At 42.9% G+C, this 27416-nt stretch overlaps 1 protein-coding gene across 2 annotated transcripts; it reads right to left on the minus strand.

The window, feature by feature from the left end:
* Window positions 1-2324: 2324 nt before the first annotated feature.
* On the minus strand, window positions 2325-27416 carry Casr (calcium sensing receptor). 2 transcript variants are annotated; one of them, XM_076868511.2, is made up of 6 exons: window positions 27232-27416; window positions 24455-24761; window positions 19694-20578; window positions 10217-10447; window positions 5434-5557; window positions 2325-3844 (listed from the first exon to the last, which is right to left on the minus strand). In XM_076868511.2, exons 1-6 carry the CDS (start codon window positions 27414-27416, stop codon window positions 2325-2327), a joined length of 3252 nt encoding a protein of 1083 aa, XP_076724626.1. The 2 variants fall into 2 exon arrangements, with proteins under 2 accessions (XP_076724626.1, XP_076724625.1); XM_076868510.2 differs by having other exon boundaries at window positions 5434-5578; window positions 10208-10447.

Here is a 27416-nt window from a genome sequence, read left to right on the forward strand (position 1 = left end):
TTTAGGCCTCTGGTAGGGGTGCCAGATGGCAATGGTGGGAGTGTGTGGCAGAACAAACTGCTGGTCTGATGGCCAGGAAGCAAGAGACAAAGAGGAAGGGGATAATCCCCTTCAAGGGATTGTCACCCCTGATGACCTAAGTACCTCCCACTAGGCCCCACCTCCTAAAGGTTCCATAACCTTCCATAGTGCCACCTTGGGGACCAAGCCTTTAATATGTGGACCTCAGGAGGACATCCATGATCTACAGCAGAGTCTAAGCAAATGAAAGAATAGTAATCGTGACATCAGTATTTGTATTAATAATATTTATCGTGTACTTACGATGTGTCAGGTACCATGCTTAACTTACATAGTAAGGTAAGAGTTCTGAGAGAAAAGGATGATTATTACCTGCATTTTGGAGTCAAAGAAGCTAGAGCTCAGAGAGGTTGCGGTTCCCTGCCTAAGGTCACCCAGCTTATCAGTGACCAAGCCTGGGCTTCCACCTCATCTCTCTGGCTCTGTAGTCTGAGTGCTCAGGGCTGTGGGGAGCCTCAAATGAATTATGGATTTCTCTGAACCATCCCTAGGCAGAACTCCTGATAGAAATACACCTATGGAGACTGCTCAGTCGCTGGTGGCACTCTGTTTAAAGAGGCTTCTGTGCCTCACAACATTTATTGGTTCAATAGCCTTGGGTTCAAACGCCAGCTGCCCAAAGGTAGAAGAGATATGGGAGCAAGCTGATAAGCTTTTAATAGGGCGGTTCCTGCTCGCAACCCTGTTTTTGTTTATCTTGAAGAAGCTTTCTCACAATACATCCTTTTGATGTTTACACCTGTAATAAACACGTGGAGCCTGCTCTGGTGTCAGTCTGGCCTCATCAGGGCTGGCTTGCCCACTGGGTCCTGCTTTCTCTATATTTGTGTGTTCCTTTGTCTTTATTTCCAATCCCCTCATCACCCCAAGTTTGGGGGAAACTGAATAAATACTTTGATAGGGCCATCTATTTCCTTTCACTCCACTGCTGGAGGGAACTCAGTCTTGGCCTTGGGGTGATGCGTCTATTATCCCGTCTTCCTCAAGGAAAAGGAGTGTGGGGTGGGGCTCATCTGGAACCACCCTCTGACCCCAGCAACTGTCAGGGAGGCAACAAAGGACCTGGAGCTCATCCTCCACCAGGTCAGGCATGGGTCTGGCTTCAGAAAGCCATTAGGGCAGAGTTAGAGGGAGTTTCTGGACTCCTGAGGCCCTGAAAGGTCTCACATAGGGCTCTGCTCATAGGGGTGAGGGTGGAGGGATGGGAAAGGAAAATAGAGCTCAATAACACTGCTGTGTAGAAACCAGACTGCAACAATTTTTCAGTTTATATTGTCCACGGACCATTACAACAGAAGCATTTTTTGTAAGGATAAAGCTAGATACAACAATATTAATAACAGATACATACAGCTCATTCACTTTACACAGTTCCTTCCCAACAATCGGAGGTGATTCTTGTGATCCTGGAACATAAATGTGACATCACTATCATGTTCTGGAAAAAAACCCAGACATATTGCTACAGAAGGGGTGCAGACTTTCTAGATGTCACCCAAGAGCAGCAGCAGGTAGGAGACCAAGGCCAAGAAACTCACATCTTATGGTTTTCATAAATAAGAGGGGGCACATCCCTCTGATGTTTTTGAACATTTTAAATTCTTTCCATTGTCAAGGTGTTGGGCAGTTCTTTCAGACTCTTAACTCCAGTTGGCAAACTGGACGTCCTGTCAGTCTGCATACTTTTTTTTCTCTGGACCATGATTTACAGGTAGGCATTTCTACACACACACACACACACACACACACACCCCACTTTTCTTTTTTTTTAATATTTATTTTTTAGTTGTAGTTGGACACAATATCTTTAATTAATTATTTTTATGTGGTTCTGAGGATCAAACCCAGGGCCTCGCCTGTGCTAGGCCAGTGCTCTACCGCTGAGCCACCACCCCATCTCCCCACTTTTCTCTTAAAGAAGGTTTAGGTGGGCAGCTTAAAGCCTTGGTTTCATCTCTGAGCTGTTGGGTGAGATATAGCAGTGGAAGAGACTTCAGATGGGAATGACAACAAATCTGACCATGACATAACATTCTGACAAACACAATCACAGAACACACAGCTCTTCCTTCCTTTCTTTCTTTTTTAATTGACTGCCATTTAAAGTAGGGCGACTAAGTTTGGGGTGTTTGATGCGTCTGTTTTCCCATTTTCCTCAAAAGGAAAGGAGTGTGCGGTGATTCGTCATCCCTGTGATTCCAAGAGACCTCTCTCTATTCTTCCTGGCCAGGCCTTCTTCCTTTCTAGGAATGCAGTATGTTTTCCGTGACTGTGCTGCCTCCCCCGCTGATGACGAAGCTCCGTGAACTGGACACAACAAGTGCTGGGGACATCTCTTCCGGATCCTCCATCTCTGGCTGGTGGGCCCCGGCCATGGGCCCTTGCAGGCCTGTTTCCTGGGTGGTCAGCTCTGAGTCTGTCTCCCCACACTGCAGCGGGAGCAGTGCCTGGTGTCTGGTCAGGGCATCGCTGCTTCTCTGGGCCTCCAGGGAGTTTTGATGCGTGGAATTCCTGTGAGCCATGGCGTTCTTCTGAGGTTCGTCAAAGCTCAGGGAGAAGGTGACGGTGCCACTGCCGAAGATGACCTTCTGCTTGCATCTGGGCTGCTGCTGCGATTGCTGCTGCTGTGGCTGGAGGGTCAAGGGCTGCTGCTGCTGCTGCTGCTGCTGCTCTTGCTGGGTCAGGGCCAGCGGCTGCTGCTGCTTCTGCCTCTCGGGCTGCGGGAAGGGGTCTTCGCTGTTGCTCTTGCTGCTGATGGAGGAGGAGGGGAGGGATCCCGTAGAGCCCCCGAGGCTGTTGGACCGCTTTCGGGAGACATTGCTGCGGCGCAACGTGGCCCGGGCGGCCACCTTGAAAGCGTGCGCAGCGGTGCTGCAGCGCACCTCCTCGATGGTGTTCCGCGAGGGCTTGAAGAGGATGATGTAGACCTTGTTGAAGAAGATGCAGGCCAGCAAGCCGAAGCTGGCCGCCAGGATGGCGATCACCTCCACGGCAGAGACAAACTTGCCGTAGGTGCTGGCATAGGCTGGAATGAAGGAGATCCAGACGATGAAGAAGATGAGCATGCTGAAGGTGATGAACTTGGCCTCGTTGAAGTTCTCCGGCAGCTTCCGGGACTTGAAGGCGAAGAAGAAGCAGATGGCAGCCAGGAGACAGGTGTAGCCAATCAGGAAGCCCAGCGCCATGAGCGAGCCCTCGTGGCACGTGATGAAGATGATCTCATCCTCCAGCTCGTGGTTGCGGTAGCTGGAGGGGGGCGCCGTGTAGAGCCAGATCACACAGATGACGATCTGCATGAAGGTGCAGAGGAAAACCAGCAGGAACTGCAGGTTGAGCCCCCACCACTTGCGGTGGAAGCTGGTGGGGATCTTGGCTTCAAAAACCAGGAGGACGCGGTTGGTTTTCACCAGGATGCACGAGATGCAGAGCACGAAGCTGATGCCAAAAGCCGGCTGGCGCAGGCGGCACGTCCAGTCCTGGGGCTCTCCGATGAAGAACAGGGAGCTGGAGAAGCAGCAGAGCAGGGAGAAGAGGAGCAGGTAGGAGAGCTCTCGGTTGGTGGCCTTCACGATGGGCGTGTTGCGGAACTTGATGAAGACACCCAGCACGAAGGCTGTCAGGAAAATGCCCAGCACCGCAAAGAGGGTGAGCGCGATCCCAAAGGGCTCGGTCCAAGACAGAAACTCAATCTCCTTGGCGATGCAGGAAGTGTGGTTCTCGTTGGACCAGAAGTCATCCGGGCACTTGATACAGGCACTGGCATCTGTAAAAGGTCCCAGTGGGCGGTTAGCTACCGGGTGGCATAGACCGACATCTGTGAGTATGTATATGTGGCGGTGAGAGCACACAGGTTATTTGATTTGGTCGCTGTATACTTTCTTTATTGATAAAATCATTGTGATTTTTACACTATGAAAAACGACGTACCAGCCAGGCACCAGTGGTCCATGGCTGTAATCCCAGAGACTGGGGAGGCAGAGGCAGGAGGATTGCAAGTTTTAGGCTAGCCTCAGAAACTTAGCAAGACCCTGTTTCAAAATTAAAAAAATAAAAATTAAAAGGACTGAGGATGTAGCTCAGTGGTAAAGTTTAATTGCCAGTACTAACCAACCAGCCACAAAAATCCTAAAGCAGAACAAACAACTATGAACCTTTGACTGCTCTGTTAGTTGTTTTGCTTTTCCTTTGTGTGTGTGTGGGTGGGTGGGGGGCATTTGTTTCTTTTCCTGCTGTCTGCTGATGGTTTGGAGTAGAGATGGCCCTGCATGCCAAAGGTCTAGCATGGTCCATCAGCTGTGCACAGTGCAACTCAACTCAGACTGTTTATTTATTTTTAAAATAAATTTTATTGTGCACACTTGGGGTATGAAACACGATGTTGTGGGATATGTACAGACAGTAAAATGGTGACTATGATGAAGTAGATTAACATATCTATGAACTCACATTCATCTTGGTTTATTTTGCATATGTGTATGGACTCTTCAGACATGCCAGAGCAGACATTCTTTTAGATCAGGGCAGAGCATTCTATGAATATGGCCTGTGTTTGCCTCACTCCATCCACATCCATGGATTTCCAATGAGGGGACTGCAGATTTATTCAAGCAATAAAGATTTGCTAAATCTCTGCTATGTGTCAGGTAGTGTGCAGTTTGGGGCAGTGAAGGGAGCATGGATTTTGTAATTAGAGATCTGGGTGGGATCCTGGCCAGGCCATTTACCAGCTCATCAACCTCTCTGAGCCTCAGTTTCTTCTTCTTACTATGAAACCGATGATAAGCCCATTATTGTACTGACGATGAAATAATAACAATAATAGTAGTGTAGTTAATATTTATAAAGTACTTTCAATAGGCTAGTCAAAGCTTTATTTAGCAAACATTTACCTAGAACTTGCATGTGCCTTACCAATATTAATCTGTTTAATTCTCAAGACTCTATAAGACAGGCTTAATTGTTACCCCCACTTTAAGAGAACTTGAGGCACAGGAAAAACATAAAGAAGACAAATACAGCACCAGGCACCAGTGGCAACTTGTCATGGCCAATTAATTCTGGAGCCTGGAGCAGATGGTGCTTTCTATTTCAGGGTACTGAATTCCAAGAAAAGGGAAGAATGTTGGAGTGCAGTTTCAAAGTGAGTGAAAGACATGTCACAGACGTATTTGACAGTTCCTATGGAATTAAAAGGACATCTGAGATTCCTTTTCTCTTTCCCCTCTGCCAAGCACAGCGCAACACTGAAAAACTGTGCTAAACTCCACCCAGCTCTTCCATGGGCTTTGCTGACTCCAGGCCCCTGAAGTGGATGGAGCCCTTCACAGTCTCCACGAGGGGCTGTGCCTTTACCTGTCTCATCGCTGTACTCCCCATCCGCACACTCCACACACTCAAAGCAGCAGGTGGGCTCCCCCTCAATGATCCCTTTCCTGGTCCCTGCCAGGCAGTCTCTGCTGCAGTTGGAGAAGGGCACCTGGAGGGTAGAGAGCACAAACTGAGTGGCTATAACAGTGGGGTCAGGGGGTCAGTCCCACAGCTCCCTGGACACATGCAAGCGGGGAGGAGTTTGGGCACAAGGACCAGTGTAGCAGACTTCCGGTCCTTTCCAGGCAGAGGTAGGTCCAGGGGTCCTTGGTCCTGTTAGCTGTGAAAGGGAGTGATTCCTGTTTCTTCTCCAGGGATGTAAAAGCTTGAGACAAATTAAAAGATACAGGGATATCTTTACACACAGAGGCTTAGTCACAAGATTGAGGGATAAAGAGACAAGGGGAAATTTGCTTGAAAGTGAGACTCTGAACTTTGCAGTGTATTACAATTCTGCTTCTTTCCAGGGTGATTTCTGAGATCCTTGCTACAGTTCAGTGCGGCAATCAGGACAGGCATGGAAGAAACCAAAGTAAGTGGATCAGAGAGCTGTATCAGGCAACTAACTAACCAACAGAAAATGCAGGGCTCCATTACTTTCAGATAATGATAATGGATTTTGTTTTATTATATTTTCTTAATGGACTTCAGGTACACAGTATCTGATTAGTGAATCATGATCCTTGCTTTCGTCCATCATGACTGGTTTATGTTTGGCTTACTTTTAGTTAGGCATTTTTAATGTCTACTGTCCAAAGCAAAAGCCGGAAAGGGGGACAATAACCTACATCCAACTCTGCTTCTCTCTGCCCGTTGCTCCTGCATCTGCTGTACATTAATTCCCAAGAGGACATCAGCATCCTGTGTCCATTACAGGCAAACAAAAAATCAAACTTGTAAGAAGAGATCAATCTAATTTTATACAAATTATCAGAGAATGGAAAAAAATAAAGGAACATTTTCTAATTTATTCTTGTAAAGCAAATATAATAATTCTGGAAACAAAACCAGATAAGAACAGTAGGAAAAAAATTGCAGGTGCATCTCACACATTGATTATTTTAGATTGTCTTTGGAAGCAGACTGTGAGTTGAGGATTTGTGTACAAGTGATTTATAAAAAGAAGTCCTTCCACTGGAAACAGGCAAGAATGGGGGATGTAGGATGGTAGAAGGGGTGGAGGATGAGCCAAGTCTCTCAGAAAGTACTTGTGCTCTAAGAGGGGCTCTTGGACGGTGGGCTCTGCCTCAGATGGTCCTGACATGAGGAGGGGCTAGGGGGCTTCATACTTCCACACTATTGACTGGTTTGGGTTTATTGTAGGGAACTGTAAATTCTCAAGACTTTTCTGCTGCTCTGAGTCTGTGGGCAAAGTTGCTCCATTAACCTGCAGCAGAGTTTGCTGAAAAAGAGTCGTGCATTCAGGTTATGGGAATTAAAAGCATTCAGGATTTTTGGTGCACACAAGTGTAAGCAATCCTTTATTTTGTTAATGTAATAAGCTACAGTTATGAAATTTGTAGTATTTGGCTAACATTATATTCCTGTACATTTCATTGCCAACTCTACTGGATCATTATATATTATATATTTCGTGCACTGCTGCTCTAAGTTTGCTGAGATTTTATTTACGATATGAGCATTTATAGTTAGTAAGATTGCATCTTATTCAACAAGATTGGCCTATCATTGTCTTTGCTTATACTGTTCTTGTCAGTTTGGGGCCTTGAGATAATATTAGCCTCATGAAATGAGTTTAGTAGCTTTCTGTTTTGATTTATGTTAGACTGTGAGTTCCAAAATCTCCAAATAATAAAATGACTCCATAAAGTTGAAGTGCATTTCTCTCTTACATAAGTGTCTAGGGTTGTGGTCCAGAGTAACAGGGCACTCACAGTGTTGGAGACACAGACTCTTTCTGCCTTGTTTTTCTGTTACACTAGGCATTTGCCTCATGTTCCTTGATGGTGGCAGGGTGTAAGATGGTTCTAGGAGGCAAGATAGAGGAAAGGATGCAGAAGAGAGCAAAGGACACTTGCAAGCAGTTTCTCAAAGAAGGTTCCCAGAAGCCAAGGCACAACATTGCCACTTAGATCCCATTCCACAACCACACTTAGAAAAAAAGGAAGCTGGAAAATACCATCTTTATTCTGGGCAGTCATGAGTCCCAGAGTTCTATGATTAAAGAAAGAGGGAAGTGCAGAAATCAGGGGCCCCTAGCAGCCTTTTTAGCCACACCTCTTTTCTCTTCTTCATGTGGTTAATGAACAGTCTGAAGGTCACATTGTGACCCCATTGGAAAGCTGAATTCATACCCAGGTCAGTTGTCAAAGTCTACACTTTTCACCATAATAAACCCTGTTTTATACTAGTTAAGGATTAGAAGAATGTCGCCTCTGAGTCCTCCTATTTCATCCTACAACATCTGTCAGTCAAAGAGAAATCTTATCACCATAAGAGTAGGCAGAAGTGGCCACTGGAAAGATCCATTGTTCAAAAAGCCATCCAGTATCTCTAGGTCTCCCCAAAGACTTATTAGAGATACCTGTCCAATTCTGGCCAAGAAAGCTCATCTGACCTCCAAGCCCTGAATGAAGATGTCTATTTTAATTCTTATTTGTTGCAGCAAAGCAAGGGAAGAATAATTGGCAGAAGAGTGTAGAGGACAGAGCATCCAGGCCCTAGGGTCTAGTTCTGGTCCTTATACCCTCCATTGGGCCTGGGAAGTCACCTTTGCATAACTGAACCTCAGTGTCATCAACTTCAAATTGAAGGATTGGAGATAAGGGTCTTTAAAGACTTAACTCTACAGTGCTACATTTGTAAATAAATTGAGAGCATTTTTTAAGATATGATGCTAGAGGACTGGAGGACTGGAGGCGTAGCTCAGTGGTAGCAATGATTAGCATGGCTGAGGTCCTGGATTTGACCCCTAGCACTACAAACAAACAAACAAACAAAACATAACAAAAAAACCAAAGGAAGAAATGATAATGCTATATAAATATGACTTTGTATGTATATAGCATAATTCAGTTTAAACTATGCTTCTACATCATTGATCCCTTGATCTCATTTGATCTCAATAACAAATTTGTAAGATATATAAGAAATTATTTAATATGTAATTTATAGTTAAATATATTCTCACCAAAATTTTCAGAAAAGAGAGAGTAGATTAGACTCTAAGATTTGTTGGGTGCATGTTATATGTTAGCTTTGAGGAATTGTTTCTATTAGAGTTACTTTATAATTCTAGCAACTATTCAGGAACATAAATGACTGAAAGTGTGAAGATTCCCTGTGTTATTCATTCACTAATGTTTAAGCCTATGACGCACATAGTTTGGTCAGGAATTAAGATTATAGAGAACTATATAGGAAATAGCTTTCATGCAAGAAGGGAAATGAGACAGGCACCAATTAGAGATAATCAATTACATGCATTAATGGGGATGAAAGAATAACCCAACAGGGTGAACAGGTAATGGTACAGTAAGTTTAGACTTCAGTCAGTTGAAATGTGTGACAATGTAGACAAAGGTATAATTAGTGGGCAGAGGATTATAACCTCTGGAATCCCAAATTCCCATCTGGAAAAGGTCAAGACGTGTTTGTAATTGAAATCCACCCTCTCGAGTAGAAACTAATGAAGACCTGCACACTGTGGGTGGGATTCACTGTCTATAGGACACTGTCATATGTGAACCCCTCCTATGCATTGGGAAACAGTGAAATTGCAGCATCTCATCAGATACCTGTCAACCTAAGAAGCATCTGGCAACAAGATGAAATTGTGTCTTTGGTGATATTATAAGAAGTGATCCAAGGATGGCAGCAAAAAGGCAAATGCAAAGAGAAACACAGTGGCTCTCAGCCAGGTGTCCTAGGAGAGTTAAAGAGGGTGCCCACCCAGGGTCTGGTTCCTGCAGAGAAGCTGGTTCTTAGCATCCTACTACATTCTAGGCTACAGCCAGCAAACAAGGGTCACCACTTCAGTACATCACACTCTGGTTATTGATCAGGCTTCTAGATGCAGTGACATGCAGGGCAGGGAGGCCTGACTATAGTCACTGGCATCCTTCTCTTTGTCACAGGTCTCTTATGGTAGGAGAATAAATGGTTATTTTGACTTATGGGTCAGTACTAAGCTATTTGGAGGACAGAAAACCACCTCTGTGTGAACTGTCAATAGTGATAACAGCAAATGCCTCATCCTGAAGCATCCAGCTCTGTTCTGGGCTTGACTGTCTCAGTGGCAGATGCTGGTAGTTAGGGTAGGAGGTAAATCTTTGCTACATGCAAGATTGTCCCACTTATGCTGAAGAGCACCCCTGGACCCCAAGTGCTGAAGGCCTTTCATACTTCCTGGTCATTGTGACAGTCTAAAAAGCAACCCTTTCCACTCTCAAACTTATCTCCCCTATCCAGGATAAGTAGGATTTCCCCTTTGATCCCAGTTGAGAGCCACTGACTTGAAAGATGTTTACGTTTGCTTAAATATTTTGCTTTGGTTGGGGAAAGTTTTAGGCAGGGAGACTATATTACTAGCCAGGGAGTCATATCTATAGAAAGTAAAATTATTTGAATATAGTAAGAAGGCACAGGGCTCAGGTTCTGAGGCTTCTCCTGGAGTTCACAGGAGCCCTGGACACGAGGAGCTAGTGAGTTATAGAAAGGGCTCAATTCTGGAAGTCCAGGGGTGAAGCCCAAGGACAGTTTCCTGCCCACAGTGGTGGCCCCTGGTGTTCTGATGGACAGCACGCACCTCCCTGGAGAACCCACTCCACAGAATCTTCTCCTCGTTGATAAAGAGTCTTTCTCCTTTCTTGGCGTAAACGTTGTAATACCCAACTTCCTTAAACACAATGGAGCCATCCTCTGGGGAGAGGTGCCAGTTGATGATGGAATAGTTCCCTACCAGGTCACCGCACTCGTCGAAAGTCACCTGCTCCCCCATGTTGTTGGTAAAGTTCAGATGCCGTAGGTGCTTCAGGACCTAAAGAATAACAGAGCTGAATGAATATGAGCCTCAGGGGTGCCACATCTGGTTATGTAAGTGGTGTACTCAAGAAGGACAGTAAATTATGTCATTCCAACAAAATGGAATGGACACGACTTAAGGAAGAGGTGAATTTTTCTAATGTTCCTTGAGGTACCTGTACATGCCAGCAGCAGCCATGGGCAGAAAACTCTCCCCCTCCCTCCCTTCCTCCATTCCTACCAACCTACCTACCTACCTACCTACCTATCAGGACTTGAATTCAGAGGTGCTTAACCACTGAGTCACATCCCCAACCTTTTATTTTATTTTTAAATTTTGAGTCAGGGTCTTGCTTAGTTGCTTAGGATTTCGCTAAGTTGCTGAGGCTGGCTTTGAACTTATGATCCTTCTGCCTTAGCTGCCCTAGCCAATTGGATTATAGGTGAGCACCACTGCACCCAGCAAGAAACACCTTCTTGAGGATCAGAAGGAGAAAAGGATACATCTCACCTAGCCATATCTCAAAGGACCTATCTCAAAGCTTCTGAAGGTGCACCATTACCCTGAAGTACCCTGGGAGGGGAAGGATTTGTAGCCAGAGGCCCTTCCTTGCATCTTTTGAGATGAGCACTGGGAAAGGAGAGGAGGGATGCCTAAGGTCTCCAACTCTGTGCACCCTCTTTTGCTATGGTCTTGTTTCTGTGGAAGAGTCTTGCTGCCCAAAGTCACAGAGCGGGTGGAAGAAAGCAAGAAATGAGGCTCTAGTGGGGAGCCCTGGCCATGACTATTGACTGTCATGGCAGATACCAGAATTTATAAACTTTTTAAAAATGGGTTACAAGGCCTTTTCAGAAAAAGCCATTATAATGATTATTAACATATGCTAATCATTTTAAATACTAGACATTTTACTATATTTGAGGCATGATTCTAAGTAATTTGTATTTGTTATTTAATATACTTTTCACAACAAATATATGATTATCCTCATTTTATTCATGGGGAAACTGAGGCACAGAAAATTTAAGTAGTTGTCCAGGATTACAAGCCTGTGTTCTTAATTGCTCTACTATATAGCAGCATTAGTGGGCTCCAGGCCCTGTTCTGCTGTGACTGTGATATAGGTCAGGAGGAAGCAGTGGACACCAAGCTGCTTATTTTTCATGCAAAACCTGACCTGTGTCACTGTGGTATGAAGTCAGTGGAAGACAAGGTCTAGGCCATGATGTAGGGGTGCTCAATTCTGCTGCACCTCAGGAGTCTATCATTCTCTCGCTCTGAGCCCATTTCCTTCAGCTGTGTAATGAGACCCAGCCCAGCACCTGTTATTCACAGTTACCTGATGGGTGACAAACCATGACAAACCTAGCTACCCAGCCAGAGCCTTAGGAACACCCTGCATGTGCCACTCCACTCCAGAGATGATGATGATAACTCTTCTTCTTCTTCTTCTCCTTCTCCTTCTTCTTCTTCTTCATTTTTTAATTTGTAGATGGGCACAATATTTATTTATTTTTATGTGGTGCTGAGGATGGAGCCCAGAGCCTCGCACGTGCTAGATGAGGCTCTACCGCTGAGCCACAACCCCAGCCCTACGCTGCTTCTTAACAATTTATTTCTACATTGACTTTATTTTTAACTAAACATTTATTTATAGTAAGGAAAGTTAGAGAGAAGGAGTCATCTGAATTTGTACATCAGCAGCTCAAAGAAGTGTTTGGGAGCAGAGAAGGTGGGAGGAGCCTGTGTGCTCCAGGCACAGCCCTGGCCACCTCACTGGACTGCTGTTTGTGGTTACTTCAGTGTCCTCACTGCCCCCTGGCTGTCCTGACTTTTGTTCCAGGTCTGTTGGGAGGGGACTTTCTCACTCCTTGTCCCTTTGTTTCTGCAGCTAGAGCTACAGAGCCATTCTCAGAAAAGATGGAGGATGAATCCCACAAAAGTCTTGTTATTCATGTTCTCCCTCTGGTTATCAATCTTACTTCTGCCTTCATTTTTACTGAGTCCTTAAAGCACTCTGCAGAGAGGAGGCGTCCCATACATGCCCCTTTCTTAGTCCTCCACCTTTCCTTCCTTTTCCTCCTTGCACTTTGATTGAGCTGACCTCCTCCTGAACTTGTGTGTACATCCCTTTCTCTCCTCCTACATGTCTATGTCTGGCCACATCCTTCCTCCCTTTAGGGGAACATGCGGCTCTCTGCTCTTTAATGCTGTTCCCTCCTGCAACTCTCAGAGCCTCACTCCTTCCACCTACTCTGGGTCCTTTCTGATAGGGCCCATCCATTCTTCTCCAAGCCATAATAACGCTCCTCTCATTTCCTGATGGGGACCTTCCACGACTCAGATGAAATATGCTTTAAAGTTTTCCAGGTGGTCCCCAAGCCCTCCATACTTGGGTCTCATATACCTTTGATGTCTTTATGCTCATCATGCATTTCCACTGTCCCTTCCACATGCCACGCTAACTCTGTCTTCACTCTGATGTGTGTGATGGGAGATGAGAAGAGTGGAGAGGCAGGGAACTACCTCTTATTTACACATCCCATGTGCCAGCACTGGACTAATGCTTTATATACACTCTCTCACTTATTCTTCACAATTCACTAGGCACCAGCCTCAGAGATGATGAAACTGAGGCAAAGAAAGCTCAAGAAACTTGCAGAAGTCATGCAGCTAGTAAGGCTAGAACTGGGATTTAGATTTAGCTGGGATTTCTACCTTCAATAGAAATTGCTCAGTGTCCATGACAAAGATTTGTCAGAGGTCAGTAATATTTTCCCATTAACATTTTAAAGAGCATCACTCCTACTTGACAGAACAGATATATGTATGAGGGTTTATTTTAGATTTTAACTTCATAGGATTAAGGAGTACCTATAAATCTGGCAATACCTATAAATCTTAAGGAGTGTGAACGTGTTTCCAGAGGAGGTTTATGGGTGAGTCTGAGTAGACAAGGTGGGAGAATCCACCCTCTTGTGAGTGGGCACCATACAATCTGTAGGGTCGCAGGGGAACAAACACGGAAGGTGAGTTGGTGTTTCTCCCCAAGAGAGCACATACACTCACCTCCTGCCTTGGAGTCCCAGGCTCTCTGGCCTCTGGACCCCAGGATTTACACACCAGCAGCGTCTTTTCCATGTTCTCAGGCTTTCTGCTTCAAGCGGAGAGGGACACCCTCAGCTTCCCTGGTTCTGAGGCCTGAAGTATTGGACTGAACCATTCTCCCAGCATCCCAGGGTCCTCAGCCTACAATCTACCTGTCATAGGATTCCTCAGCTCCCATAATTACATGAGCTTGTTCCTAAAAAGTTCCCTCTCATATATTTATACTCATATCCTGTTGGTTCTGTTTCTCTGGAGAACCCCCTCTAATACCATAGACAATAGTAAAAGCTTGAGTAGTTAGCATAGATTTCTTTCTTCCTGTTCAGGTTTCTTGGTTCTTAACATGCCAGGCACAGGTTGCCTCTCTCGTTTTTACTGACTCCTAGTCTCTCTGATGGAACCCTCCAGACATTGGGGTAGGTGAGGGGAGGAGAGCTGGAACCATATTATTTCATAATTAGACGATTATCTATTACATTGGTCATATTAGACAGATGACTCAAAAAAACCTCTGGTTATAAGCTTTCTGCATTTCAGTTGGCTTAGAACGGATTGCCATCATATTTCTAACTTGAAAGAAGAAACCAATTAAAATCATTTTCTTGAAGATTCCAAGTTTGCACGAAGAAATCCATTGTACATACAAGACTGGACTTGTATACCATAGGGTTTCAGCTTGACTGACTGCAGCCATCTTGTGTCATAACGGCCATGATTGTTCCTAAGAAACCCTTATCTGTTTTCCCCACATAGTTTCCCAGCTATTATAAGCAGACAAACCATTAGAGTGGTATGAAGAGCTTTAAAACCTGGACCTTGGCACTGTCAATGCCAGGAATGTGTTTAATGTCTTTGACCTTAGCTTGAGATAAACCAGGTACATTCCAGCTTGGATGAGGTCACTTTTGTCCTGACCATTATATAAATGCCCTCCTCTGGATCCAAATTGTAGGGACCCACTGGTCTCACTACCATCTAAGACTATGCTTCTGTCAGTAACTCCCCAGTAAAATGCACTCTGTGCAATCTTGGATCTGCCTGTCTCTTTCTTCAGTTCTACCACACATTTAAACCAGTTCTTAAAAACTAGGACTAGCGTTTTCTATTTCTGGATACTGTTGGAATCAATCAACCAAATATTTATACAATGTCCACTGTGTGTTCTGAACCATGCTGCAGAAATAGAATACATTGTCATCCAGTCCTCAGCAAGTTCATATGTGGATTAAGGTAATAAAGTATAAGATAAATATTTAATGAAACAGCAAGATAAAACATGGTTAAGGGCTAAGTACAGAGAAAGTCAGAGAGAATAGAGATTCAACAGAGCTGAAATGGCCAACATGGACTTGAAGCATGGTAGGGATTTGCACTGGCAAAGGTAGGGGGAAGTAGGGTGTTAAAAACAGGGGAAAAAGTGTAGGCAAAGGTATCATTTCAGGAATAAACATGACATGTAATGGGGGCAGCAGAGACCAGTTTCTCTAAAACTGCATATGTGGTGGAGAATAAGGGGAAATATAGTAGAGAAGTAAAGAGAGGCCAAGGCAAAAAGTCTAGATTTCACGTCAAAATAGCATGGGGTCAGAGAATAAAAAGTGTTGATGAGAACATCTAGAAGCAGTCTAGAAACTGCTGGTGGGGATTTAAACATGTAGCTACTTTGGAAAAATGTCTTGCAGTTTCTCAAAAACTAGAATACAGAGTTACTATTCAACTCAATTTCACCCTTATGAATGTACTAAGCAGAAATCAAAATATATGTCCATACAAACACTTGTACACCAATGTTCATGGCAACATTATTTATAATAACCCAAAGTGAAACAATCCAAATGTCTACCAATTGGATGAATGAACAGATGAAAAGACATTAAATGGGATACTATTTGGCATGCATCCAAAGTACAGATGCATGCTACAATATTGATGAGCCTTCAAAATACAGTATTAGGCTACAGGAGTCACAAAAGACCATAGGTTGTACCATTTCATTTATGTAAAGTGTTCAGAGATGTCCATAAGGTGGACTAGTGATTATTTAGAGAAGGAAGTATGGGAGGGGACATTAGGGAGTGATAAAGGTCTGAGGTTTCTTTATGATGTGATTCTAAAGGGGGCTGTAGTCATGACTGCACAACTCTATGAATATGTAAAAACATGGAATTTAATAATTTAAATGATTAAATTATATGGCATCTAAATTATATTTCAATAAAGCAGGTTTTTTTTTAAAGGAGGTATGGAAAGGTAATTTAGAAAATTGAAATATGACTTCTTTGGGGGAGCTCATATTCAGCAGTAGGCAGGGACTGATAACAAGGTTGATTCTCAGATACTTGCCACTGAGAGGTGACCAAGGACACATGGCAAGTCTAGTTTTAGAGTGCAGCGGGGAGATAAAGGGCAGGCAGAAGCCAAAAGGTAGAAATGCAGACATCTCATCCAGAAAAGGAAGCCCCTTGGGACTTGTGTGACGGATCTGGCTTTGCATAATGTTTTACATTTTCTTCCTTATTGCAGATCCTAACCTGAGGTATTGCAGTGTTCATCCTCATAGCAGGTATGTAAATAAAGTCACATGACTATAAAATATGTGGTAGTCAAAATTTATGCTTCATCCATTGGAAACCAATGATTTGTTTATTAAGTCCTGTCCTTACGTCATTCCTATAAGTATCTTTAATATTTTTTTGATATGTTGACTTGCAAGCTTTGTATTTAAGCACTTTATTTACTGCATAATATTTTGCCTTTAATTCACATAACAGGGAAGATGGAGAGGAAAATCATTTTATCCTTAAGAACAATGATAGCGACTCTTTAAGTTGGTCATTACTGACCCAAGAAAAAAATCAATGTAAATTAAGAAATAAGTGAGATATTCCCCTCAGAGGAACCATTCTTTTGCTTTTACAACTTTAGAAGAAGGAACTGATAGTTTTATTTAAAAAGAAATATAAATGTTTACCTGAGATCATAATTCAAAATAATATACTTCAAAGTTATTTGATTTGTGGGATAATATGGGAAAAAATGAATAAATGAAGAAAGAGAAAGGAAAAAAAAGACTGGAAGGCTCATAACCAACCCAGATACCGAGAAAGACACAGATCTGAAAGAAGAGGGAATACACAAGGCATGCACATGACTAGAAGGTCACATCCTCTTTTATGTGGTCATATTCCCATCTTGTGGCCTCTGAGGGTATTTCCTCTAAAGGATTTCAAAGTGGAACTGTATGTCTCATGAGCATAAATGAGATCACCTATTTGCACACACTCTAAGCATCAACTGAACGTAGCCAAAGACAGGAGACTAGAAATCCACCACTGTAGAAGTCTAAGCTGGGCATGAAAACAGAACAAAATGATGAATAAAGAATGACCAGAGAGTATATGTGTGGGAGTCTGATTTGAAAAGACTTCCAGAAAAATTTTTAAAAAGTTTGTGGTGGACAGCGCTGATGGAGACAGAAAGTGATGACCCTCCAGGTGTGCCTGTGACTTAAGCAAAAATGCTATGCCCAAAACCAATGAGAAGATGTGTCCAAAATGGATAAATGGTTTGTAGGGAGATGCCAGGCAGGTTGGCTGCTGAGGGAAGATTTGAGAGAAGGCAGGTGCAGGATTACAGGCTGAGATATTTAGGTTAGATTGTGCAGGTGACAGGTTTCCATCAAGATCTTAATGGTGACAGCGTACTGCTGGTCCATCTGATGAACAGAGACATGGCTGAGGTCTTAAAATCTGGAATGCCCACCTAACAGCTTGGGTTATTGCAGCTCAAAGGAGACCTACAGCAAGCACACAGGACCCTGGGACCAATGCCCGGATATTATTCTTCCCTAGAGCTCTGATCCCATTTTTCTATTCATCTCTTCTTCTGTGTGAATTGTATCAGAGCATGTCTGAGCCAGAGCACATGTTTATCTGGACAAGGATCAGGTGAGTTGTCTGTAAATGGCATTTAAGTTTCATCTGCATTGCTTCTATTTCCTCTTCCTTTTGGTAACAGCATCCTAATTTCCTTTTCGGGATCCACTCTGCCCTTACTCTTGCTCAGTCCCTGTAGTGTGAGAGGACTCAGCATCAGGAATGGAAATGTGTCCCAGGAGTGGTTTGTCATCATGATTTCTGGGGCTTTCAAAGGAGGTGCTGGGAAGTAAGGAGGGCTTTTAGCAAGGGCTTTTAGCTCAGAGCTGCTGCAGAGGCTGAAAACAGCTAGCTCTGGAGACAAAGGAACAAAGAGATGGAGATGAAGCAGTTAGCAGTACCTCTGGAATGCTTCTGAGATTTTCAGCAACAGGAACCCCTACACTTCCTCTTTTTTGTTGTTTTTTTCTTTTTCTTTTTTTTTTTTCTCTCTGTGTGTGTATGTTTTGCTCCAGCCAGTTTGGTCTAGTTTTCTATTACAACTGAAAGTTCTAATCTTGACTAGTCAAACGCCCTTGTTTTTTCTTTTCTTTTTTTTTTTTCCCTCATAGGCCCAAGTTCTGGCCTTGCCCATCTGAATCTTACTTCTTATCTGGGAGAAGAGTCATTGAAAGGCCATTCCCCACTGGAAGCCTCCTTTCCCTTCCATTCCACCCTGCTCTTGCAGTCTTTCCAAGAGCTGGGGTCGTCCTTCTATGGGACATGGAAATGAAGAATGGAAAGACAATAGTATTCACCAGCCAGAGATTGTCCCTTTACCCCTCCTACTTTCAACTCCACGCCTTAGCATCCTGGTTCTGAAAGTCATTTTAATCTTTGACCTTCATTCGAGCTCCTGTATCTACTGGAGTAGAAGTTCAGAGCAGGGAAGGGAACTTTGAGGTTAAAAACTTTGGCCAGCAATGATGTTTGAGGGAGATTTTTCTACACAAGAAGAGCTGAGTACTTTCAGGTCCTGGTGCACTCTATCAGCCCAGACAGTCATTTCTTATCACCATGTGGAAATCTCTTCATCCATGGACATAAGTTGTCTACTCCTTGTTTCTTGGTACTTTTCCTGAAGGGTCTTTGATGGCTGGGTTCTGTTTACAAAGCTGTTCAGGTTATCATTTTTTTTATTGCTTAATTAGGAGCAGGGTTTATCATATTACTATGATAATCACACCTCTGTTTAGAGCTTGAAAGTTTAAAAATTACTTTCACATACATCATCTCATTTCATTTTTTTGAAGAATCATGGATGGACAGTAGGCCAGACCCTAGGTGCATTTTATAAAGGAAGGGGCTGTGACTTAGAGCAGAGTCTTGCCTAAGATCATACAGCTCAAAAATAGGGTGCTGGATGGAGCTGAATTGGGGGCTGGGTCATTCAACCCAAATTAAGGAAACTTCACCCACAGTTATGCACTCTCTTTGATGGGTTAGTTTGGAACTGAGGAAAATACACAAGGGAGTGTAAAACAGAATCTGATTGAAAGAACAAGGTTCATATGAAAGATATGAGCAGCTAGTAGGATATATCAGACTAGACTATTTTCTTCAGATGTTCTACTAAATGAAAAACATATTGTCTTTCCTATGTATAATTAAAAAATGCAAAAACAAGTCTAAACTATAAGTGTAGGAACTAGGCTTAAGTTCTGATATCTATCTGTAAATAGGTTTCGATATCTATCTGTAACTACTTCAGTGTTTCTTTTTGAAACATTCACTATCAAATCTATTTAAAAAGAGTGTTCTATGTCTCATGCATGCTTATGTGGTTGGAGGGTGGTCCACTACAGGCTGTAAGATGGCCAAAGTCATGTCTGAGCACATAAAGCTCATTTTATAGCTCTTACAATATGTAATGTAACAGGATGTAATAGGCATTCAGTGAATCCTGGTAAAGGAGCAGAATCTTTAATTTAGGCATTCCAAAAAAACATTCCACACAGCATTAAATCTTGTTGAAAACTTTTAGGGGCCATACTTTAGGCATTCTGTATCAATGGACTAATGAAGAGTTGAAGTCATGGCTTTAAACAGTTAGCCAAGTTAATCACTACCAATTTTGCAAAAGTCAGTTGCTCAGACATCTAAAAAGACACTTTGAATCCAAGGCACCCTCGAGTAGCCTCATTTAGATATTGCATTTTTGAAGTAACTCTTGTCTTGTCTGGATCAGCATGGTTCTGCTTTATTATACAGCAAACTGCTCTCTGAATGAAGGACTTACCTGCCAAGCCTCAACCTTCTTGATGTCTGCACAGGAACCATTGGTGAAGAGCCCTCTCCCTGGTAAGCAGGTGTATATATCTTGCAGGGCATGAGCAATGGAGTACACAGCTAAGTACACATTGTAGGATATTCGAAGATGTGTGTAATCCATGTAAGGTGTCTCCACACTGCTGATGTTCTCATCCCCTGTGCAGAGGGGTCGGAAAGCAGTGGAGCTGTTGCTTAACCTGCTGCCACCCTCCTCATGACCTCTCAGGAAGGTGTCCACGGGTAAAGGTCCTTTAGCACCTTCTTGGAGGTGGCAGTTAAATGTTTCTTCCCAAAACTCCTTGGCAAAACCATTGTGGACAGACTTCCTGGGATGGACTTTCTGCAGGAATTCCCGGAACCCTGGGATCTGCCCAGCCTTCAGAGCGAATCCAATGGTGCCTCCCACCACGTGGAAGTACTCAGGCATGGCGATCAAGGAGGAGCTGGCCCAGGCTTCGCTGGCCAGCCAGATCCTGCCTGTGATGTTGCGCCGGACGATCTCCTTGATGAGGGGCTCTAGGTCTGGGCCACTGGAGAAGACGACAATGACCTTGGCTGTGGAATTCTGGATCACCTCCACCACCTGCTGGATCTCTTCCTCATCAGAGTACTGGGAGATGAGCTCGCTGAAGTCGATGCAGATGTCCCTCTCCTCAGCTTCTTCTCGGAACTTCTCGATCCCTGGCCGGCCATAGTCATCGTCAGCTGCAATCGTGCCCACCCAGTTCCAGCGGAAATACTCGATTATGTCTGCCATAGCGGTGGCCTGGTGTTCATCATTGGGGATGGTCCGGAGGAAGGACTTGAACTGATTCTTGTTGCTGAGGAGTCTGCTGGAGGAGGCGTAGCTGACCTGGAAAAGAACCAAGAACTCAGAATGAGTGAGGGAGCGAGTTGAGGTGCCAGCTGAGCCTCAAGGCTGTCTCAGGGGTGGTTTTTTGAGTACACCTTAATCTCGCTATTCACTGTGGACAGGATAAAAGGGTGAGAAAAAACAGAATCCGTTCCACTCCAGTGTGAACACCCAAGCACCCGTGAGTCCATCCAGAAGCTTCCTGATTCCTAGTGGGTGATTCTTCACAGTGCTACCTTCAAAAATAGGTCCAGTCATAGAATCAATCCAACAATAATAAGGATGCAACTTTTCTTTTTTTTTCTGCAGGAGGATGGGTAGTGGGGATTGAACCCAGGGGTGCTTTACTACCACTCTACCATCCCCAGTCATTTTTATTTATTAATTTTGTTTTGAGACAGGGTCTTGATGAAGTTGCTAATACTGGCCTCTAACTTGCAACTCTCCTGCCTCAGACTCCAGAGTTGCTGGGGTAATAGGAGTGTGCTACCACAGCCAGCCTGTGCTAATATTTTCAAAGAGAGTCTCTCTGCACTATTTCATATTTCTTCTAACCTCCTTTCTGTGTTTCTCCCTGGTTATAACATACCCATGTACCCACATCTTCTGATCTGAACACTATAGCTTCCCCCCTACTGTGAGGACTACTTTGGCCACAACCCACCTCTGGAAGAATCAGGTTTTCTATGAGTTATAAGTGAAGGCTCTTTAGAGTAGCTCTAGGTGGTTCCTTTTTTCTATTCTGCCCAGTTTTCCTCTTCCTATCCTCCAGCTATTTCCCCTCCTCCCTCCTCTTACCCCCTGCCCCAAGTAATTTAGATAAAAGTAACCACAACTGCAATAATTTTTAAAACTATTTGTTTTTTAAGTTTGATTAATTAGGCTAATTAAGCTCAGTCCCCATGTACCACAGTAACAATGATGAACACCCTTAAGTGGCATCAGGAGAGCCTCTTTCCCTCTCCTGGTTATCACTGGTTCCATTGCCTTCCAGAGCCCTTTCGTTCGCTCCATTGCAGGTGATGGGGAAGCCCACTGGCAGGCTTCTGATATGAGTCTCCACAACCAATAGAGTCTGAAAAGGACCCTGGAGAAGCTCCCCACGCTCTAAGATAGAAGCAGTTCTGCATCTGAACATGGGCATACACCACCAAGGAGTTCAGAAAGTCTTGCCTTTGATGTGAAGAGATCACGAAGTGTCCAAGTACTGTTAGCCAGCACAGGGCCCCCCAGCTTCCCCCCACCCCCATATCATAGCATAGAAGGTGAGGGAAATGGAAGAGCCTGATTGACCCTGCTGGAGATGCTCCGACCCCCAGACTTCCCTAGCCACCCCAAAGTTTGAGAAGGGCCACATCTTTGACAAGCAGGCTTAAGCCCACATGCAGCACTCTGTCATTAAGGCACACCAGTTAGGGAGCAACATGTCATTGGCCCATTTCTTCTGAACAATAAAACATTTTTATCCTTAATGAAATTTCTTCTAGAAGATGAGATAGTGTTAATATCTCATTTTCTGGTTTTATAGGGAGTTTTAAAACTTCCTACTTAACAAGTTGAGAAAGCCTTTTAAATATTTCCCATCAATTAAAACAATTATTTTCTATGTTCAATGTTTTTATATAAAAATTTCCAATATGTTTCTTTTTTAAATCAATAAATAGTTTTGATTTGACTTTGAAAACATAAAAAGGGTTGATCTATGAAAGAACCAGACCAACTTTCTTAAAGGGCAAGTATGATTTTTCTGACAAGAGCTTTGATTTCAGGAGCTATAGCATGAAATCAATAATTTTTTCTTTTGTCAGAATAAGCCCCTCCTACAGGATCACAGAAATTTATGAGGTAGGTGATTTAGATGGCATTGTTTTCGAGAGCTCTGTTTGCAGACTCAAATGACAGGCAAATCTCAAACTTACCACTTTGTAAGTTCATCCATTATTGCTTGCCTCTTGATTTTCTTTTGGAAAATGGACCCAAAAGGGTATTCAAAGGATACAAATTAAAAATCAAAATATTCCTCAAGGATGTGTTCTCTTTGAGAAAGTATTTATAATATTTGACTTTGCTATTCCCCCACAAGGGGGAAAAAAAACCCTTAAAAACACATAGAACTTTTCTCCCAAGAGGGAATTTCATGAATGATTCAGAAAAACTGTTGCAACCATAATCTCTTCTAGCTGTTCTGCTTGCTCCATCCACTTGGTGGCGTGACAGGCATAAGAAATACTACGGGGCAGCTGACCCCACTCTGCTGCAGAGGTTCCTGGCCCTACTGTAGATTGGAATCAGCTGGGAGCTTTGGAAGCTCCAGGTGTCAGGTTGTGTTTCAGCTCAATTAAACTACGTCTAGGGGTGGACCCAGCCAAGCAACTCCAACTCACAGACATGGCAGAGAACCCCCTTGGTAGAAAACCTTACACTGGTTTGATTGATAACAAATACAAATTTCTCAGTTCTCTTATAATTCAAATCCAACTTCTCCTTATCTTTCATTTAAACAAAGTGGAATCAGAACCCTTCCCTTCAAGTTCTTTCTTTATTTGACGACAGTTACATATTGTTCTGGGTGACAACTTACTTAACCATGTGTTTAAATTAATGCTGAATAGTGTGTCAATAGTATTAATGCTGAATATTTATGCCCAACACATTTACAAATGTGGACTTTGTCAGACCATTTTGGCACAAAAGTTACAAAGCCAGGGCTTCCCCTTGGGGAACACCTTTAATTCCCTGAAGTAAGGATTTGGTAAATATGACAAGGCTTTCTGTCATGTCACATGCGTATAAAGGTATAATAGCTATCGCCACAGAAGCAGAGTCCTCCAGCAGAGAAATATGAATTTATCAAAGGTACATTTAAAATACAAATTTTAAATATTAAACATTGGAAAGATAAATTTAAAGTGTGATTTATAATTTGATGTAAAATTTCATATGAAGGGTATATCATAATTGAAGTGATTCTTACAAACATTTAGGTTGTTTCCAACTTTTCATTATTTTAAAGTGATGTCATAGATCTATAGATGTTTAAGAGAGGTTTGCTCTATAGTTTTATGGAGGGGGAATCAGGTAATAAGATGATATTTAGAGTTTGCTGTTACTTTTTTGAGGGCGGACAATGTAACTTTGAAGAAATGTTTATTAAAGTGTTTGTTTCAGTGAACTCTTAGTATTCAAAAATGTAACCATGTGGGGCTGAGGATGTGACTCAGTGGTAGAGTGCTTGCCTAGCATGTGTGAGACACTGGGTTCCATTAAATAAATAAACAAAATAAAGCTATTTTAAAAAATGCAACCATGTGTCCACCAAGGCTGAATTCCTGCAGGTAATTGCACAGGGAATAGCAGTTGTTCATATAAGATCCATAAATATTTGTTGAATGATTAGAATGGTCTCCATATCTGACATGTGCAAAACAATGATTAAATTTCTGTTTTGTGAGAAAATATGCTATGCTTCCCTCTGAATGAAACTTTCAACCAAAGAGTAGAGAAGTAGAGACTTGGAGGGAACAGGACCAGGGACAGATGTTTTAGGTTTGAAAGTTGAGATATACATTGTATAGACTTGTTCCTTTTAGTAAAAAAGAACAGAAGAAAGGTCATGTACTAAAAAAAAAAAATGGACTTGAAAATAAATAATTGAACACTGAAAAAAAATTGCATACTTACAAGGTACATTTAAAATAATTTTAGAAGAGTAGTGAAGGTTGACATTAGGGTCTCTAAAGTCCCCAATGGTCATGATATAGCACCCTGAATGATTGCAGATTTTTTTTTTTTTTTTTTTTTGGTCAATGTTAAGCTAGTCTCTACGCCCGCTTCTCTTGCCTCTGCCCCTAGTTCCATCTAAGAAGGTGTCAGTACCTGGGGAATGTAGAAGAGCCCCAGCAGATTGGCCACCGCTGTGGAGACGCCTGAGCCAGTTGCTCCCACCACAGCAATAGTCGAAGGGATGTGCTCCGAGCAGTTGCAGAACTCATCGAGGTTCAAAGAATCGATTTTGTTCTGGGCGACAAAACTCAGGGTGGCCTCTAAGGCCTTAGAAACGGTATTGCAAGTGTCGAATATCCTGTAACCCAGAGTCATGTTGGGAAGAAGGGCCGGGCTGCTGTTGATCTCCTCTATGGCAAATATCATAGCTTGTAACCAGCGAAACCCACGGAAATTGTACCTGGAAGAAAGAAATGGAAGAAAATGAGAGGATTTCTGTCCACCTGTGTTAGCATAAGGACTGGGCAGGGTTGGGTTTTTTCTGTTAGGCTTTGGTATTGTGCTCTTTGAGACTCAAGGTCCTCTCTGTAAAATGGGGAAGACACTTGTCCCTTGGTGGTTGTGAAGATGATGATGTGAGATAATTTGGTAAAATTCTCAGAATGGCACTTCCCACAGAGTTAGGAAAAATAATGATAAAAATTGTATTAGTAGTCCATTGAACAATTCATATCTGCTTCCTCTAGCAAAGAATTTGTAATAGTTAATGTGAGGTACTTTGATAAAAGTAAATGCATAGACTTGGTCAGGGTGTGGTGGCATATACCTGTGATCCTGGTTGTTGAGAGGCTGAGGCAGGAGAATTATGAGCTTGAGACCAGCCTCAGCAACTTAGAGAAACCTGTCTCAAAATAGCATTAAATAAAGGGCTAGGTTGGGGTGGGTAGCTCACTGAAGTGCTTGCTTAGCATGCATGAGGCCCTAGAACTGCCCCCCCCCCAAAAAAAAAAGAGAGAGATAAGAAAGTAACACATAGATTTTAAAAAGATAAAGGACAAGGGAAAATATAAATAGATTAGAATATTAATACGTGGGAACCTAAAAATAAGCTCAGTTTTGCAGAGTCACCAATTTAGACTGTGCTGTTCTTGGAGATCAAAGGGCAAGGAGAGATGATGGCACTTTTGTAAACAAACAGCTAACATAAAGGCTATAGAGAAACAGTGATCCTTCTGGGTGGTGAACAATGAGCTTTAATATTATGCACTATTGACTTATTTATACTTTCTATTAAAAAATGTGTATGCGCTACTTTTCAAAGAAGATTATTTTAAGTAAAAATTAAGCATAACAAAGAGAAATAGGGTTGGTGACACAGCTTTCACTGTCCCTGGACTAGGTTCAGAGTTAGGGCTGATTAATGTGCCGACACAGTGCACCAAGTTCCAAAGAAAAAGCCTCAGAACACGGCAGCTTCTCCCTTTATATAGTGGGTTTCATGACTCAACTCAGTGACTGGAGAAATCTAATTTACCGTAGCCCACTTTAGCATTCAGGCTCCCAAAGTTCATGGTCTGACTTTTAACGTGACATTTTCTCTTTGTCCCTTTCTTTGTGTTTCCTTCATTTATTTGTTCAATTAATTTGTTTTAAATCTGCCAAATTATTAAGAGATATTAAAAATTTTTGTTATAGAAAAACAATGCTATCTTTTATTAATGTACTTTAAAAATATATGACTTCAGGGCAAGCTTCTTGCTCGATCTTAGGTCTGTCCATTAGTGGCAAATGGACCATCTGTCCACATGGGACATGTAACAGAAACAATCAACATCAGTGAAATTCTGCACTCAATTTTTCTGCATTTATAACAAAAACGTGAAAACATTATTTAATATACTATTCTCATTAGAGCATGAACAAAAATCCAGTTTTGCTGGTTTTCATTTTAATTTTCCAGCTATCAGGAAGATCAGGAGAAGGCCTGAATCCCTTCCAGAAGTTGCAGTCTCAGAGAGGAAGTGCTGCTGTCTCCGAGAAGCTGGGTCAAAGCTTGGAGCAAGGTCATGGGGCCTGATGGACTAATTAAGGAGGCGATACATGCAGCTGCATTTACTCTGCAGAGTCAGACCCTACTGCTAAGAGTTGCCTAGTGCTGAATAACATGTTCCAGAATGGTCAGGATAAATTAGGGAGTATCAGATGGAGGGAACTGGAATGATGAGGGGTCTAGAAATTATGTCACAGGAGAATTAATGAATAAACTGAGGCTATTTGATCTAGAGAAGAAAAGATTTGATGGGACATATTTGCTGTTTTCAAATGGCAGGGAGTCTGCAGAGAGTTGGATGTATTCTGCACTGCTCCATCTGAGGTAGCAGGAGTAGGGTGTGGGCCAAGAGTGGGTGGGATGGGGGTGAAGGTGGAGTTTGTCTGCTATTGAGAAAGACTTTCTAGTAGGAATTGTTCCAAAATGCATTTTGAAGGTGCCTGGGCCTTGCTGAGTACTGAAGTTTATTTCAACTCTGAATTCCTTTATGAAAATAATAACAACAACAAAAAGAGCCGAGGCAGCCCACACTCAGGTCTCACTGACCAATTGGGGCATGTAAGGTCAGTGAGGAATATAGGTCTTCCATTAAGCGACACTGTCATCAAGTGGTGTCGCCAGGTGAACCTTATGACCTAGTTACCAAATGACTGGGCTTTAACAGGCCATCGATTTTTCTACTCAATATATTTGACATTTTTATCTTTAGCAAAAAAAAAAAAAAAAATCTTTAGAGACTAAAAAGGGAGAGGCCAACAGGCTTTTGGAAGATAACCAGAGAAAATAGAGACTCAAGTTTCAGAAAGTTATTTTGAGTCTGGTGCAGCTCAGTTCTTCTCCAACCACCCAGAAAGGGACCCAGATTTGTCTCCTTGCTTACCTGATACATTCCACGGACTCTGGCCTTGATTTCAGATCTTGATCTTTGGCTGCTACTCCAAAATGAATAGGGAAGAGTCCCCCGAGGATAATGTCCCCTTTCTTCTGGGCTCGCTGGTCGGGCCCATAGGCAGAGGAGTACCAGGCAAATGCCAAGAGGACCAAACAGCAGCTATGTGGCACCAT

This window comes from Callospermophilus lateralis, chromosome 10, assembly GCF_048772815.1.
Source record: "Callospermophilus lateralis isolate mCalLat2 chromosome 10, mCalLat2.hap1, whole genome shotgun sequence".
NCBI classification, from domain to species: domain Eukaryota; kingdom Metazoa; phylum Chordata; class Mammalia; order Rodentia; family Sciuridae; genus Callospermophilus; species Callospermophilus lateralis.

What these genes read in the sequence shown, in the direction of transcription:
- Casr (XM_076868510.2), bottom strand. Translation starts at nt 27,416, where the DNA reads ATGGTGCCACATAGCTGCTGTTTGGTCCTCTTGGCATTTGCCTGGTAC. An exon ending in AGAAGGTTGAGGCTTGGCAG is followed by an intron (nt 10,448 to 19,693) that starts GTAAGTCCTTCA and finishes GTTATTCTTTAG; the next exon opens with GTCCTGAAGCACCTACGGCA. An exon ending in TCTCCAGGGAGGTGCGTGCT is followed by an intron (nt 5,579 to 10,207) that starts GTCCATCAGAAC and finishes ATAGCCACTCAG; the next exon opens with TTTGTGCTCTCTACCCTCCA.